Here is a 14,763-nt window from a genome sequence, read left to right as displayed (position 1 = left end):
GGGAGAAGAAAGCAAAAGAAAGATGCTGACAAACCGAATCAAAAGAAAAGAAAAAAAAAAGGCACAGAGGAGAGATTGTCTGTACTGCAAACTAAGTACATGGAAGTTTTTAATTGTAAGAAATACTTGTTGTGCCTGTAGAATAACTTTGCTCTTGTTCACGGTTTCCTGTACAAATCCCTCATTATGTCTGGAGATAGCCTCTTGCTATAGAAGAAAAAATGGTTTTATGGTTATGAAAAATTCTCCTGGAGTTGTCAATTGATTACAAATGGGAATGATACATGTCGAATTTCAGTCTCACCATAAAGCCTCTCCCCTCCATTTTTTGGGAATATTAGCCTTATTTCTTTAATCCTTGTTTGAAAATCAGCATTTCTGCATCACTTTTATGTATGGCATTAGAGTCCCGGGATCTACAATGTAAAGCAGAACAAGGATTCTTTAGCACAAGCCTGGGAGTAAGGTGGTGTAGTGCAAGTATTATTGTATTATTATTATTATTATCACGTGGAGGAGAAAACTGCAACTTAGGGAAGAAAGATGAATTAGGCAAAGTCATATGATTCCTACTTATAGGAAGCTGCTTTCAAGTACAAGCTCTTGTCCTTTTCCATCCCACAGTGCCAAGCACATGGGAGAGTTGGGCTGAAGTGTGATGCACAGGAATTCCTTGGCTTTGAGTTGGAAGGATTGGCAGAGGCCAGTTGGGACCTGAAGAAGAATCCCTTTTAGTGTAGCATGATAAGTGATCATCCTGCCTTTATTTGAACGACCTCTAGTGATTCGGACAATATTAGCAAAACTTTAAAGACAAAAACAAAAATAACAAACTGGACGGTCTCTTTACAGCCCGAGAAAATTATATTTCCACGATAACCTTCACAAAACCAGTGCTATTTTATCATTAGGGCATGCATATGTTTGCTCAAAAAGCTATCAGAATAAACATAACATTTTTCCCAATGGGAAAAAATGAATCCCAGTTAAAGAAGCATGCCAGAAGGGATGACCGATTTCTTTTTGTTTCTTCCCGCAGGAGCTCCATTCTCCAACACTGAAAGTAGCTACTTGTGCCCCGAATACTCTGCATGTAACCCATAATGTCGAACAGGTAAACTAAGTCATCTTTTTATCTCCTCTTAGCCCACGAAAGATTTTCTCTCTTCTCTAAAAGCTTAGTAGCCTAGGTGGATGCAGCCTACCTAAGTTAGTATTTTTTAAAAAAAAAATTCTGTTTTAATCAGTCTGAATCTTACTCCTTACTCTCTTCCCCTCAATCTCCTCTCCCTTAATTGAGAACACAAGAAAATAAAACCCATTATAACCATGTATCAAATGAGAACAATTTCTACATTGTTAATGTTCAAAAGCCATTTGTCTCATTCTTTATTCCAAGGCCTTCGCCTCTCATAAGAAGTGATAGGTAGCATGTTGCGTCATTAGTCTTCTGGAATTGTGGTTTTCACTTGTGTTAGTATTAACAGCCTAAAGGAACAATCCATCAACAAGCATTTATTAAGCACCTAACTTGTGCCAGGCCCTGTGCTAGATGCCAGGGAGCCAAATATAAGGAATGAAATCACCCCTGGTCCACAGGAGTTTTCATTTGAAGTATCAGTGCTGTGAACTGGATTTTAAATCTGTATTAAAATGTGGACTAAACTACAATTTTGTGTTTGTTAGGCAGAATCATATTTATTTTAGGTTCTGGACCTCTTATTTTTGTTCAGATGTTTTTAATTTGAGCATAAATCAACTGTTAATCTCTGAAAACTGAAACATGATGCTCAGTGGGGGCAAAACACTTTGAAAGCCACAGCATTGTAGTGAAACGTTTTAATTTTGAAGACTACATTAGAGGGCAAGGGTGAACCCAAACCAGAGGTGCATGTTGCCAAGATCCTACGCTTTGAGACATACGTAAGGATCCTCCCTTTCCTGGCCTTGAATGTACTTACTCAGAGGGATTAAGAATGTCATGATTTAAAGTGTTGTGTCTCCTCCCAAAGTCTCTAATTAATAATAATTCACATTACCATGTCAATTTATAATTACAGATTATATTCATTATTTTATTTGAGCTTCTCAATCTTGCAAGGTCGTCAGGCCCAGGTATTACTTTATAGATGAGACATTTGAGGCCTGGAGAGGTTAGATTTAAGTGGCTTGCCCAAGATCACCTCTAAGAAATGGCAGGGCTGGGTTCTGATTCCGGCTCATTGTGCCTTTCAGTCTGTTATGCCACTCTGACTCTCTAAAATCTGTGTTATTTGGAGTAAAGTTAAAACATTAGCGTGGATCACTTTATTCACTTAATTTAGCAGCTGTTAACAAGTTGGAGCCATGAGAATGAGACCTAGAACATAATTTTTTTACTTTCACTTTTTAGCAGGGAGGGGGAAGCACAATGTGATGTAATATTTTGAGCTGAAAAATCAAGAATAGATAGGGTGATGGATCATCTGTCTGTCATCTATAGACCAAGTTTGCTGAGTTCACAAGCTCATCACCACTGGTGACTTTTCTACCAGATGCTCAATTTTTGAAGTCCAAACAACTCATAAGGTAGAGATCTCACACTTGTACTGCAGGCACTGCCAGAACTCCAGAGTAAAGCCAAAACTAGGTTAAAATATCACCGAGAAATGTTTGGCGAAGCTAGGTGGCACAGTGCAAAAAGTAAGTGCCAGCAACTTCTTAGCTGTGTGACCCCGGGCAAGTCACTTGGCCCTGTTTGCCTCAGTTTCCTCATCTGTAAAATGAGCTGGAGAAGGAAATGGCAAAGCACTCCAGTGTCTCTGCCAAGAAAAAAAGCCCCAAAAGGGGGTTATGAAGATTCAGACATGAGTGAAGACAACTGAACAAGGGAAGTGTTGAACAAAATAAATCAAAATCCAATACAACTTAGTGTTAATTTGTAGTTTACTAAATTAGTTCCCATGACCTATGGGCATCATTTTGTATTTGAGTTAACACCACTAGTATAAGGTGTGCAGGAATGATGAGTGAGTATTCACTCCAAGAAAATCATTCATCCTTGAAGTATTAAAACAACTATAGGGCCATGACCTTATGAGGTTAATCCTGGACAGCCAGAGGATAGCCGCACAACCCAGCATTGTAGAAAGGACACTGACAAAGGCAGAACTTCCTCATCACAGAAATTCTTCACTTCCTAGTTAGTCCAGGTCCCCTGTCCAGAAAGTCCCTGTTGCTCTGGTGAATACTTAAAAATAATATTTGGTCGTCAAAATGCTTCTACTGTGTGTGTGTGTAAACCTATCATGCATTTTAAAATGGGAGCACATTCTATTGGGGAAAAAGTTAACAGATTCAAACTAAAAGTGACATTGTACCAGTCCCTAGTGAAATATTGGTCACACCTTCAATAAGTGATTATTCGACTGATTTGAATTAAACTCAGTCATGGAGACTAAATCATAGGCTTGCTTGCTGTCTCTCCTAAGTGCTCCAAAGTTCAAGTTATGATTACTGGTGACTCTAGTCCATTGAATCACTTTATGATTTTATGTGCCTTTTTATCTCCTCTGCCCTTCCCTATTTCCAGGAACTTCATTCTCCAACAGTGAAAGTGACCACTTATCCACAGACCACCATCAGGAGATATATCGTGCAAAATCCTGATCAGGTGAGGCGAAACACATAGAATTGCATTATTGATAACATGAGCAAAAATAAATGAAGTAGCAACCCGATTTCTTGCACCATTTGAAATGAACTAATCAGTGTTACTACCATCTTCCATCCTTAATTCCAGCCATATTCTGACTCAGAGGTAGTTTCCAGCATCACAGAAATGCTTGAGTTATAAAGGTTTCAAGTCACGCCCTCCCCAGCTGTGACAGAAACCATTTCAGACACTGAACTAGTGGAGAAGGACAGAGGAACACACACCTTACAATAAAAACTCTCTCATTCTGTCAGGAGTCAGGTTGTTTTTGGAGTCCTTCCCAATTGGCAGTTCAGATTTGATCTACAAAAGAAAAAATGCTCAAAGTATCTCATGTTTGCTGCCCAGCTTAAAACTTTAGACGTCCCATTGTTTCCTTGCTTAATATATTGTTTCCTTTACTTTGAGAGGAAAATCGAGGAAAAAAATATTGTCTACAATATTCTCTTCTCTCATTCTTCTACATCGACCTTCCTCTCCCAACAAAAACTCTAAAATAGTGACTGGCTGATATATTGATATGTATCTTTAGATCTTTCTGTATGGTTTTTGAGACATTGGTTACGTGTGCCAAGGGTAGAGGTGATGTAGATGAGAACTCACTGATCTTTGCTTTGTACTGTATTTCACTGGGTTCTGCTGTTGTATGAAAAAAAAATGCCCCACCCCCCAAAAAAAGCCAATGCATTTTTTTCCTGCAAAATTGTACAAAGGGTTAAAAAGAGCACATAGTCCCTAGCTGGGACCAGGGCCTACCTCTTTACTCCTGCCTGCCAGTTTCTTCCCTTTTTTTGCTCCAGGGTCCATGCACTGTTGGTGTGGTGGAAGCCACAGCTTTGAATGTTAATTGGGGTTGGCCAACACTGATGACTACACTTCAGCAAGCTTGACAATAACTGATGGCTATTTTGGATCTTGGTTCAGCTTTCATAAACAACTCCAGTTCTTCAGGAAAACGTGCTTGCCCTAGTTTTCAGGTTCCTTCTCCTTAGTCATGGACACACAAGTGCCAAACCTGAAACTTGGCTCAGGAGATATTGCCTCTGTCTCATTGCCTAACATAATGGGGTAAAATATTGCAAAGAGGCAAGTTAAGGTTTAATGTGATTGGGCCACCTCAGGAAATACTGGGCTTTTTCTCACTGGAGACTCTTGTTGGGGTATTAGATTGGACTGATTGCTTCCATCTCAGATTCTGGGATTTCTTCCCCTCCCCCCACCCCCTTCCCTGCTCTCCTTTTTCTTCATTGTGAAATAAGAATTAGCCAAGTCATAACTGTAGGGCCCTGTCCAAGTGGTCAATCAGTGTCTGCTTGAGGACTTCCTGCTCACTGCTGAAGCAGGCCCTTATTCTCTTGCCTAGGAACTTGGCATTGGTAGGAACTTTCTCCTCAAATTAAGCTGAAATCTTCCTGTGCACAGCTTCTGCTAATTATTTCCAGGAATTTGAACTCAAGGGTCTCCACTCGAAGTTCAGGTCAAGTCACGAAGCACCCGCTGTGTGCTAGGCACTCTAGTAAATGCTATGGATGTAAAGAAAGGCCAAACAATCCCTGCCCTCAAGAAGCTTACAGTCTAGGTGGGGTGGAGGGCACCATTACAGGGGTGGTTGTTGTTGTTTGTCTCTCATTCTTTTTCTTTCTTTATTTATTTAATAGCCTTTTATTTACAGGTTATATGCGTGGGTAACTTTACAGCATTAACAATTGCCAAACCTCTTGTTCCAATTTTTCACCTCTTACCCCCCACCCTCTCCCCCAGATGGCAGGATGACCAGTAGATGTTAAATATATTAAAATAGAAATTAGATACACAATAAGTATACATGACCAAAACATTATTTTGCTGTACAAAAAGAATCAGACTCTGAAATATTGTACAGTTAGCTTGTGAAGGAAATCAAAAATGCAGGTGGGCATAAATATAGGGATTGGGAGTTCAATGGAATGGTTTTTAGTCATCACCCAGAGTTCTTTCTCTGGACGTAGCCAGTTCAGTTCATTAGTGCTCCATTGGAAATGATTTGGTTGATCTCCTTGCTGAGGATGGCCAGGTCCATCAGAACTGGTCATCATATAGTATTGTTGTTGAAGTAAATAATGATCTCCTGGTCCTGGTCCTGCTCATTTCACTCGGCATCAGTTCGTGTAAGTCTCTCCAGGCCTTTCTGAAATCATCCTGTTGGTCATTTCTTACAGAACAATAATATTCCATAACATTCATATACCACAATTTATTCAGCCATTCTCCCACTGATGGGCATCCATTCCATTTCCAGTTTCTAGCCACTACAAAGAGGGCTGCCACAAACATTCGTGCACATACAGGTCCCTTTCCCTTCTTTATAATCTCTTTGGGATATAAGCCCAGTAGTAACACTGCTGGATCAAAGGGTATGCACAGTTTGAGAACTTTTTGTGTCTCTCATTCTTGAAGACCACCAGGACATCAGGGAGATGATACCTTGATGTGCAAGTGAGTTGGATTGAAGTGAGAGAGGGCTCTGTAAGGTCACATGCCTCACTTTCCCCTCCAGAGCCAACTGGGGCCAGTGACTAGATAGAGATCAAGATGACTAGAGATGGCCCTAGATACAATGGGACATCTGGGCCTTTTTAAGTTAAGGCTTTTAACAGGTCTCAGTTTGACTGAAGCAACACCTGAACAATGATTAAGACTAGGTGAGAAATGATGCAAAGGATCTCTAACATTGACAACATAAGAAATGTGTACATGTAAGATTCATAAGAGAGAAGTTGGAGGTAATTTCAGAGGGGGGGGGGGTTCTGAGCCTGCAAGACTTCATGTAGAAGGGGAGATTTAGGCTGGTACTTGAAGGGAGGATCCCACGGAACTGAGGTGGAGATGAGGCAGGAGAGCAATCCAAGCTTGGTGAAATTGAGCTTCAGGAGATGGACCAGGTATATCCACTCTACCCCAGGTTGAACAACTCAGGTTCTTTCAAGGGATCTTTGTATGACATGGTTTCTACTCTTCTCATCCTCTTGTCAATGTGCTACGCCTTGAAGGATGTTTCCTAAATTTCCCAGAAGGTCTTTCTTGAAATGTGCTCAGAGCCAAACATGATGCAGAATGCAAATGCCTTGTGTGAAGTGGGTGGGCTGAGCTCTGGAAGTACAAATCAAAAACAAGATGGCCCCTACCTTTGAGAAGCTTCAAGAAGAGGTCCTCTTCTGACTAGGAGAGGTGAAACAGAAAGTAGGGCTCCCGTTCACGGTCAGTTCATGAGATGGTGAGGCCACGTTGGACATTGGCAGGGGAAGGGGCCTGGGGAGTGATAGCAGGGCAGAGGCACTCTTTCCAGAAGAACAGTCAGTTCAAATGTTAGAAAAGTAGAGAGGGGCTCTGTAGGGGTCAGCATCTGTGTCTTGGTGGGAACTGGACAGTGGAGCTCTCGGGGTTCTTTGCCAGCGGGACTGCCAAGATCTCGTAAATCATAGGCCCACGGACTTAGAGTTGAAAGGGGCCTCAGCAGCCTTGGGGACAAGGGAATTGGGGCCCAGAGTGTTAAGTGACCTGTCCAAGGTCACATGGAGAGTCAGTGACTGATGACAGATTCAGGATTTGAGCCCGAGTCTTGTAACTCGCACCTTGCCTCTTACATGGTGTTCCATATGATTGCTTATTTTTCAGTTACTTTTGTGTTAGTTTTTAAGAAGTTGGGCAGTTGTTTCACTGACAGAAAGAAGGGGGTGGAAGAATTAGTAAGCAATCTGGATTCCACTTGTTTCTAGGACTTAAGTCTTACATAGTTCCTACTGTGGAGTAAATGATGGAGAGACTCAGAAAAGTCAATGCAGGATGAGGATGGTAGTGGAGGAAGACATGCAATTCCCTCCTCCTCTCCTACCCCCATCCCCATGTTACAGTGTCATTTTCCCAGAAATTGAGCTGTGTGTATAAAGTACCATATTAGAAAAATCCATCCCTTTTGACAAAAGGTCACCGTTTCGAATGTGTCTGTTAAACTCCAAGGTAAGGGTAGTGGCAATGGGGAGACATGGATCAGCCAGCGGGCTAAGGGAAAGAAACCATTTTTTAGCTATCAGCTCTCTCTTCTTCATGGAGGATGATACAAATGGCAAGTTGCATCTTTTGTAGGTAAAAATGATACAACTGGTTTTACAAGGCAACTAGAAAATCCAGGCTAGAGATAGTCTCCATATTATTTGTTCATTTTGGGCTTGCTTTTTTTAGGGTCCTTGGGAGAATGTTCTAGTTGAATGACAATAGAAGAGGTCGACCCTCCAAAATGCAACTCTGTGCTTTGTCTTTTTCAACCTTTCTACTCTTTATTTCTTTTTCCTGCCATTGAAACGGCTTTTCATTCCACTGGTTATATTTTCCCCACTAGTGATTCACATTTTGCTCCTGCTCTTCCCTTTCTGACCATTTGTATTGGTTTTGTTCGAGGAAATTCCAAATTTCAGTTTGATTTCAGGCAAAAACTAAGGAGATGTTTTGGCCCTCCCACTGGAGGATGAAAAGAACCAGTTTTACCTTCTTAGATATGGTATGATAGGACTTTGGGAACCTCTGCTAGAATTCTTCCAGCTAGCAATTAAAGTAATAATAATCTGCTGTCAGAGAGAATACCTGTTCGTTTTCAGGACGGACCTGGCACCCATTCAAATATATGCATTGAAAAAAGGATCTGCCCTTGAGAAATGGAAGATTTCTGCTTAGATTGTTTTGCCTAGAAGTGTGTCCTCATACCACACTGTCATCAAAGAATATTCAAGCTGGGAGAAACTTTTCCTCCCTTTTAGTTTGACCCTCTGGCTTTATGAACTGATGAGGCCTGAGAAAAGGAAGTGATAGGTCCAAGATCACAAAACAACTGGGATGCAGGCCTCTTAACCGCCAGCATTCACATATTTTCTGCCACCACTGCCTATGCCTTTCTGGAGCAGCTGGTCGACTCATTGGGAAGAATTGATGCTTGGTTGGGGGCGGGGAAGTAGCATTGGTTGTCATTTTGCTCTTTTTTGTGGCTGCTCTTTGCATTTTGTTCCGATTTTTCTTTTACATCATGACTAAGGTGGGAATTTGTTTAAAATGATTGTACGTGTATAACCTGTAGCAGATTGCTTGCTGTCTTGGGAAAAGTAGAGATGAGGGACGGAGAAAAAATGTAGAACTCAAAGTCTTACAAAAATAAATGTTGAAAACTATCTTTCTATGTAATTAGAAAAATAAAATGCTGTTAAAGGGGGGGGGTCAAGGCCTTTCCTAATCTGGTCTTAAAATGCCTGCCTTCTCCATCCCCCTAAAACAATTGGATTGTGAGTCACCCTTCCCTGTTGAGGAAGGAATGATATATTCCTCACTGGGAGGAGAACTTTTCAGTCCTTTGGGAAAGTGGTCAAAGGAAGAATGCGATACCAGCTATTACTCTGGAATATACATTCACAAATGTATTTTAATATAGTATAACCTTTCTTTATTCAAGATTCCCATGAATGTTAATTCAAATCATTTGAGGGTTAGTGGAAGCAATGCCAGTTTGGACATCTTTCTAAGCTAGAAATGTTTGGACGTTAAGATTAATGTTAAAATAAGTAAAAAAAAAAAAACAGTTTCTAGTGACTTATTCTTAAAATTGAGTACAATATTATTATTTTTGCTTTAACAGAGGAAAAGGAATGATATCGAAATAAAGCTGTCATTTCTCCCCCATCTATAGCCTCCTTGAGGATCTAGACCCTAGATTAAGAACCCCAGCTCTAGGTCAACTCCCTTAATTTGTCGGTATTGTTAAATTTTACTGATGTCTTTTGGTTCTTATACTGCCACCAGATGAGAAGTGACTTGGTAAGGTCATACAGGCAGCGTAGTAGAGCTGGGATTTGAACTTGGGGCCCTTTCCACTGCATCAATCAGACTTGCCCTCAGAATTTTTAAAATACCCATTCACTTAAGCGTCTACTAAATTTGCATTGCTACTATCTCTTGGAGTTGGGTTGTAATTGCTGCTGGATTCTACACTGACCAGTGTTAAACTTTTTCCATGTCTTGCTACTCTTGACCCATCTTGAAAAATAAAAACCACAGCTATGAGCAGCTTGGGTCCCTTCTGCTTCCCATCACCGCCACTCCCCCATATACCCCAAGTACAGATTCCCACGAAAAGCTATCTAACAACAGGACATTGCATTTCTTGTCTCTCTACTGGTTGATTCTCATTCAGTTCACCGTGGGCATGTAAGTCCCCGGTTCTTCTGTAGCTTGACATGTAAGGACTTCACTAATCCCACAGCAATTTAGTTTGGAGCTCCAGTGGCTTATTTCTAGTCTCAGGATTAGAAACATGTGCTCTGCTGAGAATTATAATATCAGAGGATATTTAGAGGGCATCCAAAGAAGGGCTGCCAGGTGCTGGTGAATTACATTTGTTTTGCCTTTCTGCATAGATTGTTTGCATAGAAACCTAGCAGGGAATCCATTTTAAATGAGGCTGACCTTAAACTGCTCCACCTGAAAGGAAACTCATTATATCTTGCCTTCAGGAGAGAAATAAATACCATCCATTTAGAAAGAACTCTTGTCATACATGATATAAGAGATATCCAGCTACCCCGCTTGGGCTTTGCTGCAATTTTCTCACTACTCTCTAGGTCTTTGTATGACTTCTTTTGGCTCTTACCTTCAAATGCTAGCAATATATGCTTAATCCAAGTACTTCTGAAAATGACTTTCTAAAGGAAATCATGTTCTCTCTTTATAGGAACCGCTGTCTCCATTTTTAAGAGGAGGACATTTTTTTCCAGGAAACAATGTCATTTATGAAAAGACAGTAAGAAAAGTTGAGAAGTTAAATCCTGATCAGGTAAGTGGTTTTGTATTTCTGACTAAGCCTTTAGAATTATAAACCTCTTCAGGGAGATGAAAGTAAATTCATTGTTCTGGGTTAAAATGACATCTAATGGAATAGAATCACTGAATTTCAACCTCAACAGCTGTCTAATCTAACTCCTGAACAAAAGAGAATCTCTATTTCAGTATAACCAATAAATGGTCATCCAGCCTCTGCTGGAAGACAACCTTTCAGGGACGTCAAACTCACTGTGTTCTTGAGGCTGACAGTTCTCATTTGGCATGTTGCTGATCGTTGGAAGGTTTTTTCCCAGAGACCGAACCTGATTTTCCTTCTTTCCTGAAGAACCCACCCCCATTGCTTCTAGTTTTACCCTCCGGTGCCAGGTAGATCAAGGTCCCCCACCAGATCCTCTCCTGTCTTGGAGGATACTACTTGTTAGGTATGCTGGGGGTTCCTTTCACCAGTGGGATGGATTAGATGGTGCTGAAGCACCATGAAACTCACATTCTGAGATCCAGTCATTATGGGAATTCCCTTCATTTTGCATGATGGCCCTTTTGAGTCTTCTCTGCTAACCGTTCCCGGTTCTTTCAGCCAATTTCCTATTGTGGAAACTCTGTGCGCTTCATTGTTCCGATTGCCTTCCTGCAGATGCTCTTCATCTTACTAGTTTCCTACTAGTAAGCCAGAGATCGCCTTGGCATCTGGACTGTTTGTGTGCCACTGTCGACTCAGATTGAGTTTGCGATCTGTCAGAATGCCCAGAGCTTTTTTGACTTCATTGCTGACTCTGCTGTCCCATTTTCTTAAATGATTGAGCCCATGTACGATTTTAACATCAATTCCCAATCATTTGCATCTTAGTCCTTTCAGCTCAGTATTCTTGCTTGCCGATCTTATTTGACTCCTGACTTTGTCAGTATCTTATTGATGCCTTCTAATTTTGGCTCATCTGTGTGTGCCACTCCTGCTTTTCTAAAAGTTTGGAAAGCCTCAGAGTGCCCCTGTGGCATTTGTCTGAGAACCACATTCTACCATTTCCAAACCCCTGAAATTGTACTGTTATAGAGCTGGTTTATCATCTTTTCACAAGAAGAACATGAGATAAACGGACCCTTCCAAGTTGCTAGGTTCAGAGCGAGGGTCACGCAGTCACTTAGTGAGAGACCAGTGTTTCTCGGATATGTTTGTGTCCTTCTGATTCCTCTCTCTTTAGAAAGCCAAGTTCCTTAGGTTCCCCTCCCTATTTTGAACTGTACACAAGTAGGTGTGTGATCTCATCCCTGTGGGAGTTCCCTAGGTTAGTGCTGGTCTCTAGTCATCTGGGCCCTACCAGGTAGTGCTGCTCTTGTCGAAGTCCTCCCCTTTAGGCCATGGCTTGTAGCTTACCCAATATGCTAAATGCCTTTCTCCAGGTAATTTTTAAGCATGGGAAATGCTGTAAGTAAGCAAAGCAAAAATGAAATGAATATCTGCTTGCCACATTAGGAGCTCAAAGAAAATCTCATCAGTTCAGAGGACAGAATTACCAGTCTGTAGTGTAATTGGAAGAGTGCTGCTCTTGCTGCTTAGTAGCTGTGTGACCATGGCAATCTCAGCCACTCTGGCCAACATCACTTCACACAGTAGTGTGGTTGGGTGCGATGTGAGCTTAATCTTGTACTTAAGTGATCTTGGCAGGCTTGAGTTTTCCTCATTGGTGAAATGTAAATACTTAGTAAGTACAAAGTCATCTCCAATGTCCCTTCTTGCCCCATAGAAGAATGAGCCTTATTATCCTCACCCATTTAAAATGGGAAGACCCAGGTGAGGCCCTATTTTTGCTACCTTCTTTACTAAGACTTGCTGTATGCAGATGACACAAATTTTTCTTTGCCCTGTTTTAAAGACAAGATTGCACATGCCAAGATATTATTTTTATGGGGCAACCAAGAACAGGACAGCTGGGTTGTAGCCAATTGGATGCCATTTTTTCCCCTTATTCATTTAATTGGCTTTTGGAGATTTAAGACTCTCCTGGGAGATTAGATAAATAAGCTAAGAGATAATTTAGTGGTAATGACTATAAGTACCTATGAATGGCTTACTCTAGTCCTAATTCCTGGGAGAAAGATCTCTAAGTAGGAAATGCTGATGAGCAGAGAACTCTTTGTAGTCAGATTGGAGCTGTTCAAACAGGCCTACCCTGTGGGACAGGAGAACAGGCTCAGAAAGTAATCTACATACTGTAAGGGCCAGCTGCAAAACAAAAACAAAAGCACCTGATGTGGGATCGATGTCTCTGCTATCATTTTTTTTTTTTTGAGGGGGAGGACAAGGCAATTGTTAAGTGACTCCCCCAGTGTCACATAGGTAGTTGTATTAAGTGGATGAGGTGGAGTTTGAACTCTAGTCCTGCCGATTCCTGGGCCTGTGTTCCATCCACCGCGCCCTCTGGCTGCTGTGGTCCTTACTACTATTAAAGAGAAACTGGCAACTTTGGCTTTGAAAATTGGTTTGGTGGTGAACTCCCAAGTATCTGTTAAAATTTTATTTATCCAGCCAAGCTTTCAGTATCCGAATGTGAGACTTGAGACGGAAAAACTGGTTAAGATTGAGGGGCATGAGCCAATAGTTCAGAGGCCAAGGAAGCTAAGGGTGTCTCTTTGCCGCTCCAGAGGGTGGCTCTGTTAGGGTGCTGCCTAACTTACCATCTAGTCAAGGATAACGTGTATGAACACAGAAGCAGAGATACTGTTGAGAAATGTGCTGTCTTGTGCATTGCCTTCTTTTATTCTAATGATTCCAATTGTTACCTTATTTGCTTCCTGATTAAGGCATACATGTGGTTTGTTCTGGAAGAACAGCATCTTGGGGTCTGATCTCACGGTGGATCGAGGGCCCTCTCTGATCAGTACAATGTTTCTGAGTGATGTTGTGTTCAAAGGCATTTTGGAAGACGTAGGGTATGTCCTGAGGTTCTGATGTGGTATCTCTTCTTTGCCTGATTCCCATGGTGATCTCATTGTGACTTACCTTGGATTTAATGACCATCTCTGGGCAGATGATTCTCAGATCCCTTTGTGTCTCTGTCCTGAACTCATTCCCACCTCATAGCCCCCAACCTTGCCCCCTTCCAAAATTCCCCGTTGTTGTCAAGAGTGCCAGTATCCAGTCAGTCAGGGCTCTCCACCTCTGTGTTGGCCTTGATTTCTCTTCTTCAATTCTTATATCCAGGAGCTCATCAAGTCCCAGTGTTCTCTGCTTCATAACATCTTTTGTCTTTTTTTCTCCGCCAGTGCCTCTTCCGTGGGGCAGGCCTTTGTCACCTCACACTTGGGCTGGTACAGGGGGCTTCTTTTTCATCAGTCTTCCTGCTCTAGTCCTTCTTCCACCCAGCCGTCACAGTGATTTTCCTCAGTTGCAGGCCTGCCAGTGATGATTCAGTAAACTCCTGTGATTTCCTATAATCTGTGGATCAAATATAAAATCACAGGCCTTTCCTAACATGGCCTAGAGATGGCAGTTGAATTCTTGGGGGCTGATGAGCTAGATCATGATATGAAGTAGTATGAAAGGAAAAGAAAAAGCCTGGGACAGACTGTTGAGGGACACCTACACTTAGCAGGTCTGATCTGGAGGACTGCTCACATAGGTAGGAGGAGAACCAGAAGAGAGGGGTCCCCCTCAAACCTGATGAGAAGAGAGTATCAAGGAGGAGAGTGATCAGCAGTGCCCAAGACAGTAGAGATCAAGGTGAATGAAGCTTGAGAAACAGCAACTAAGAGATTAGTACAAGGGAGTGGTGGGAGCAGGGAGACAAAGGTGGACAGCCTGGGGGAATGGTAGTGGAAGCCCAAAGTGAAGCTTGGCAAGGACTGAGATCCCAAAGGAGCCATCCGGTAACAGAGAGAGACGTGGCATGGGCACAGTACTTCTAGTATGTGAATGCCAGGGCCAGAGGGAGGCATGATGGAGGAGGTCCTGAGTTCAATCTGGGGAGAAACATAGCACCTTCAACATGTGCTTTGTCTGGCCTCACATCTCACAGTGGCCATTCTCTGGAGAGTTCTAATTGTTCGGCCAATGTGGTCCCCGGCAACTTCCTACCATTGATAGAGCAGAGCGAGCCTAAGCCCTCATCTGCCTGGCAGCACCTCATATGGATGTCAATGACTCTCCTTTTTTTGTATCCTTGTCTTCTCTCCTCCAGGCTCAGTAGCTTTAGTTCCTTCAGCTAGACCTCATA

The 14,763-nt window shown here is 42.0% G+C and overlaps 1 protein-coding gene across 1 annotated transcript in view; it reads left to right on the top strand.

Moving 5' to 3' along the window:
- Nucleotides 1-14,763, top strand: part of POF1B (POF1B actin binding protein) — a 44,629-nt gene that overhangs the window by 17,029 nt on the left and 12,837 nt on the right. The window contains exons 4-6 of the mRNA XM_031944882.1: nt 1,033-1,114; nt 3,572-3,652; nt 10,443-10,544. Coding sequence (XP_031800742.1) covers nt 1,033-1,114; nt 3,572-3,652; nt 10,443-10,544 — 265 coding nt within the window. The remainder of the gene's footprint in view (nt 1-1,032; nt 1,115-3,571; nt 3,653-10,442; nt 10,545-14,763) is intronic.

Source organism: Sarcophilus harrisii, chromosome X (genome assembly GCF_902635505.1).
Source record: "Sarcophilus harrisii chromosome X, mSarHar1.11, whole genome shotgun sequence".
Taxonomy (NCBI): Eukaryota; Metazoa; Chordata; class Mammalia; order Dasyuromorphia; family Dasyuridae; genus Sarcophilus; species Sarcophilus harrisii.
This window is presented reverse-complemented; position numbering and strand designations above follow the sequence as displayed.